The sequence below is a fragment of the Ictalurus punctatus genome, chromosome 3 (assembly GCF_001660625.3).
Source record: "Ictalurus punctatus breed USDA103 chromosome 3, Coco_2.0, whole genome shotgun sequence".
Classification (NCBI taxonomy): Eukaryota; Metazoa; Chordata; class Actinopteri; order Siluriformes; family Ictaluridae; genus Ictalurus; species Ictalurus punctatus.
In genome coordinates, this window is record NC_030418.2 from 37,200,308 (window position 1) to 37,206,307 (window position 6,000).

Sequence of the window (6,000 nt, forward strand, 5' to 3'; positions counted from 1 at the left end):
GGTGCAGAACCATTCGAACCCCATAGCTCTTTCATCACGTAAGTTCACAGCAGTATTCATTTTTCCTCTGAAAATACTTTTTAGTAATTCTTATTGTAAAGTGAATTGTGTTGTGATGTTTGTGATTTCTTCTTCTGGTAACAGGAGTTCAGGAAACCAGGTTAATGGTGATATGGATTACTACTTCCAAGATGGAACCACCAAAACACCAGCAGCCTTCCAGAATGAGCTAACACCTGTGTAAGTGTCCTGATATCAATTTCACAAGTTTCTATTTAATCAATGTGTTCTCACACTCTGTGTTTAATATCTGATTATGAATGTATATTTAATAACAGATCATTTCAACCATGTGTATGTAATGGACAATGGAATTATCATCCGGATTGTGAAGAATAATCAGCATAAAGCTTTGTATCTGCAAATAACAATGACTCTCTGTCTTTTCAGATCTGGTTCAGCTGTGGTTCAGACCAGGATGATCTTCAATTCCTCCTCTCCTGTTCCCAGTGAGAGTTTGGTCCTCAGTGCGATCCAGACTCTTCTCAGTGCTCGACTCACAAACCTCTCTGACTCTGTAAAAGTGCTGAACTTCACCTACGAGAGTATGTTTTCTTTACTAATACATATTACAGCTACAACTCTTCACATCATTGTCCTATCCGTATGAGAGCTAAAACATTCTCATGGACATTTGATTTGTTCCACAGAAATTTCAGACACGTCCTATGCAGTCAACTTCACATTGAGCATCAGTAATGTCAGCATGTCTAAGATCCCTGACCTCAGGAACGACACCTACACCCAAGTGGAGAACATCATCAATAACGCTGTGAGTGTACATGACCAGGCTCATATGAACATTCTAACAAATATCCAGAGATAGCATTGGATCCCATTGCAGCGTTTAATAAAAACAGTTGCGAAAATCAAAAAGTGTAAAAGTCAACACAGTAACCCCTGGGTTGTATGAGGCAGGGCAGACTCACAGTGGGGTAATCATCAAAGGTCAAAACACTAGGAAGCAGATGCAGACAAAGAAGCAGATCAAGATCATAAATCAGTAATCAAATATAGGACACTAATGGGGGACTTACAGCGTCAGGAACATCCATCCTACATATAAAACATGATGTCTATATTCTTCAATTGAAAACCAATGAAACGGTTTTTATTTGTAATAGACAAAATGGTTACACAAACAGTACAATGGAATGTTGTTATATCTCACAGAAAAACTGATTAATTATCTTTCCTTCTCCAGCTAAACACACTTCTAAATGAACCTGGTGCAGAACCACTCAAACCCCAGAGCTCTTTCATCACGTAAGTTCACAGCAGTATTCATTTTTCCTCTGAAAATACTTTTTAGTAATTCTTATTGTAAAGTGAATTGTGTTGTGATGTTTGTGATTTCTTCTTCTGGTAACAGGAGTTCAGGAAACCAGGTTAATGGTGATATGGATTACTACTTCCAAGATGGAACCACCAAAACACCAGCAGCCTTCCAGAATGAGCTAACACCTGTGTAAGTGTCCTGATATCAATTTCACAAGTTTCTATTTAATCAATGTGTTCTCACACTCTGTGTTTAATATCTGATTATGAATGTATATTTAATAACAGATCATTTCAACCATGTGTATGTAATGGACAATGGAATTATCATCCGGATTGTGAAGAATAATCAGCATAAAGCTTTGTATCTGCAAATAACAATGACTCTCTGTCTTTTCAGATCTGGTTCAGCTGTGGTTCATACCAGGATGATCTTCAATTCCTCCTCTCCTGTTCCCAGTGAGAGTTTGGTCCTCAGTGCGATCCAGACTCTTCTCAGTGCTCGACTCACAAACCTCTCTGACTCTGTAAAAGTGCTGAACTTCACCTACGAGAGTATGTTTTCTTTACTAATACATATTACAGCTACGACTCTTCACATCATTGTCCTATCCGTATGAGAGCTAAAACATTCTCATGGAAATTTGATTTGTTCCACAGAAATTTCAGACACGTCCTATGCAGTCAACTTCACATTGAGCATCAGTAATGTCAGCATGTCTAAGAACCCTGACCTCAGGAACGACACCTACACCCAAGTGGAGAACATCATCAATAACGCTGTGAGTGTACATGACCAGGCTCATATGAACATTCTAACAAATATCCAGAGATAGCATTGGATCCCATTGCAGCGTTTAATAAAAACAGTTGTAAAAATTAAAAAGTGTAAAAGTCAACACAGTAACCCCTGGGTTGTATGAGGCAGGGCAGACTCACAGTGGGGTAATCATCAAAGGTCAATACACTAGGAAGCAGATGCAGGCAAAGAAGCAGATCAAGATCATGAATCAGTAATCAAATATAGGACACTAATGGGGGACTTACAGCGTCAGGAACATCCATCCTACATATAAAACATGATGTCTATATTCTTCAATTGAAAACCAATGAAACGGTTTTTATTTGTAATAGACAAAATGGTTACACAAACAGTACAATGGAATGTTGTTATATCTCACAGAAAAACTGATTAATTATCTTTCCTTCTCCAGCTAAACACACTTCTAAATGAACCTGGTGCAGAACCATTCAAACCCCAGAGCTCTTTCATCACGTAAGTTCACAGCAGTATTCATTTTTCCTCTGAAAATACTTTTTAGTAATTCTTATTGTAAAGTGAATTGTGTTGTGATGTTTGTGATTTCTTCTTCTGGTAACAGGAGTTCAGGAAACCAGGTTAATGGTGATATGGATTACTACTTCCAAGATGGAACCACCAAAACACCAGCAGCCTTCCAGAATGAGCTAACACCTGTGTAAGTGTCTTGATATTTATTTCACAAGTCTGTTTCACAAATTTTTAATCTGTGTGTTCTCAAACCATGAGATGAATGTCATGGAGTTAAAATTCATGACAGATTTTGTTATTTAGATTTTTACTCAATGTTCATTATCCCTTATTTACTTTATTCTTTTAATGAGTGGCTCACAATTCTTCTTTATCTCCTTCTTATTCTTGATTTCTTTCATTAATTATTTTGTATTTTTTCCTCCTACTCCAGATTGGGGAATGTCCTGATACGTATTCGTCTAGTTTTTAAGAACTTGACCAGAGTACCTAGTGAGGCTGATGTTCTCAATGCTGCTAATGCTCTGCTGGACTCAAAGATCAGAAGAGCACGAGCTCTTGTAACACAAAAACTGAGTGATCCTGTGAGCATACAGAATGTCATCTATGAAAGTGAGTCTTGATATTGTAATGAAAAATGTTTTAAATATAATGTATTGTCTCTGAAGGTCTCATTTATAATTTTGTTATATTCCTTTCAGAAATTGGAAACAACTCCTACATTATAAGCTTTGCATTTCAAATCAGCAATGTGACCATCTTCAAAGACGTTCAGCTGAGGAACGAAACATATGTTTTAATTCAAAACACCATCAACAGCCTGGTAAGTGTAAGCCATTGTTCTCTGTCCCAAAACTACTTTACACAGTAAAATAAGATTTACTTTGACTATGTTCATTTAAACCTTATTTTTACCCCCTTTTATTAGCTGAACACTATTCTGAATGTGAAAGATGCTCCTGCATTTGTCTTTCCACAAGCAAACTACACGTAAGTGCTTTCTTTTCACAAGTTTCTCTGAATACACCTTATATTTACTGACATCTACTTAATATCATTGCACCTTTCTGCATATTGAAATCACCTCAATATACCACATCCCTTTCACAAACATATAAACTTGTACCTGACTACAACAGGTACACCACTTACAATACCACCTACCCAGGAGCAGTGACGTCTCCGTGGTTAAGGCTGTGTTTACTGATCTGAGCCAGTTCCTTAACTTTAAACTCAACTCTCTCGAGTAGAAATGAATGCGTAATTGCTTTAGCATGTTTACTTGGGTCCTGGCAAGATACATAGACTAACATTGTTAGCCAGATTTCTAGACAGGAGAGCTGCACCTCTTTAACAGACCAGGTCTACTAAAAAAGTGCTCTAAGGAACCTGATCCTATTTGCTGGACAGCACTTACACAACCTTCCACTCAGCAACATTCTCCTGCAATACATTTTGTCACCACACCATGCAGCGGTGGCACCAGAGTATACTTCTGACTGTGATAAAATTAGATATTGTTGATTCCTGATTGGTGAACCCACACATCACTAACAACATACATAATGACTCTAGTGACTATATTTTCAACTTGCTTTGATGTTGTGATTTGATGATTAGTGTCCCTTTGATTTGGTTTTCAACTATCCAGTTGAACACCACCCCTCTTGTGAAGAGTCGGAGTCTGATCCTGCACTAATCAGTATGAATTGGATTCAAATCTATAAAGCTAGGAAGCAGTGTTGCATCTAATACTGGAACAAAGCGAGGAATGAAAACAATAGTAAAACTGGGGAACCTTTTAAATACCACATGCCTTTAATACCACAATAGACAGCTGTGATTTGTACAGAAGAGACTACAAAGACCATCAGAACAGCTATGTCTATAGAGGCTGAATCCCCACAACAATTTAGAGTAGGATTTGTACAATTTATTCTGGAAGATTCCATCACTGACCAGAGGAGCTTTTTCAGTGAGAGACAGTTCAGTGTAAATAGTTCTTTGTCAAAGCCATGGGACAAAGGACACCATACATAACATACATCGGAACTGAATACAGACTCTTTTAAAACCATGTTTTCTTTTCCTCCAGGTTTAATGGTACAGCAATTGAGGCTAATTCCGAATACATCTTCGTGGAAGGTGAAACCAAGTGGACACCAAGTGGATTTCTTTCTGCAATACTCAACATTAGTGGTTTGTCGACCTTCACCACTCCTGCTGCTCAAACCAATCCCCCTGTCCTGAGGCCCACAGTGCAAGCACACAGCAACACCACCACCACTGGAGGAAATTCTGCATGGATCCTGGGAATCATTATCCCCTGCAGTATAGTCATTATTCTCATACCATGCTGGATTCTACTCTGTGTAAGTGTCACCAAAATCTCTTCTAAACCCTAAATTTAGGGTAATATTTGGCGTGAGATATACTCTGTATTCAGAGTATATCCCATGATCAGTTACATGTACTGAATAAGTTATTTTTATTTATTTATTTAATTACAGCAACAACTGAATAGTTAATCAGAATCTCTCCTCTAATCCCCCTTGTGTCTCTTGTTTCTCTCTGTCTCATTCAGTGTCTGCTGTGTGGCTGCTGTGCTGGTTTAAGGAGACGCTACAATAGAAGACGGTCCTACAATGTCCAATACACAACACGAAATGGACTCTTTTAAAAACAGTTAGAGTGTAAAATAATTTCACGAAAATATTATTTGCAACTCCATTAGACTCTTTTTTAATCTGTTTCATTATACAGTTTATTTTTTATTTGTTTACCTATTTAATTATTTCATCCATTTAATTCTATCTTATTTAATCTTCATGCATAATTAATTTTATTTCAACTACATACATAAAAATTAAGCTACATATGGTCTATTAAAGTGAATTATTAAACAGGATAATGTATATATTCTTTCCAAACTAATGTTCAGTTATGTTGTAATTTAACTTATTTATTAATTTAACTTATTTATTAAAGCTATTTATAATAAAGTTTGTCAAATATTGCTTGCTCAATTGAGATTAATCCACACAATTAAAATCTGTATCCTGTGTTTATATATTTCTGTAAAGCTGCCGAGACAGACCGTTGTAAAAAGCACTATACAAATAAAATTGAATTGAAATATCTGTGAATGTCTTGTGTTTCACCCCCATTATTTTTGTCATTTAAACAACTCGTATATCTTTGCACATCGTGTAGCATTGCATGTATTCTCCTTACCAAGCAGTTGTACCTTGTTTCTCATTTTTGATTCATGTGTATTGACTTTGTTTCTCGTTTCCTGTTCTGGATTATAGCCTTGCCCAGTTTACAGTGCATCCGGAAAGTATTCACAGTGCTTCACTTTTCCCACATTT

The 6,000-nt window shown here is 36.9% G+C and overlaps 1 protein-coding gene across 1 annotated transcript; it reads left to right on the plus strand.

Moving 5' to 3' along the window:
• Positions 1–172: 172 nt before the first annotated feature.
• LOC108261436 (uncharacterized) lies at positions 173–5,769 on the plus strand. Its single transcript, XM_053679986.1, has 14 exons — positions 173–240; positions 451–605; positions 711–832; positions 1,265–1,326; positions 1,433–1,528; positions 1,739–1,893; positions 1,999–2,048; positions 2,553–2,614; positions 2,721–2,816; positions 3,063–3,241; positions 3,331–3,452; positions 3,558–3,619; positions 4,725–5,001; positions 5,214–5,769. The coding sequence occupies exons 1-14, from the start codon at positions 173–175 to the stop codon at positions 5,307–5,309; spliced, it is 1,602 nt and encodes a 533-aa protein (XP_053535961.1). The 3' UTR covers positions 5,310–5,769.
• Positions 5,770–6,000: the final 231 nt, after the last annotated feature.

Excerpts from the sequence above, each read along its gene's own strand:
- LOC108261436 (XM_053679986.1), top strand. The coding sequence starts at position 173 with ATGGATTACTACTTCCAAGATGGAACCACCAAAACACCAGCAGCCTTC. Across the intron at positions 833-1,264 it reads AGAACATCATCAATAACGCT|CTAAACACACTTCTAAATGA; the intron begins GTGAGTGTACAT and ends TTCCTTCTCCAG. Across the intron at positions 3,453-3,557 it reads AAAACACCATCAACAGCCTG|CTGAACACTATTCTGAATGT; the intron begins GTAAGTGTAAGC and ends CCCTTTTATTAG.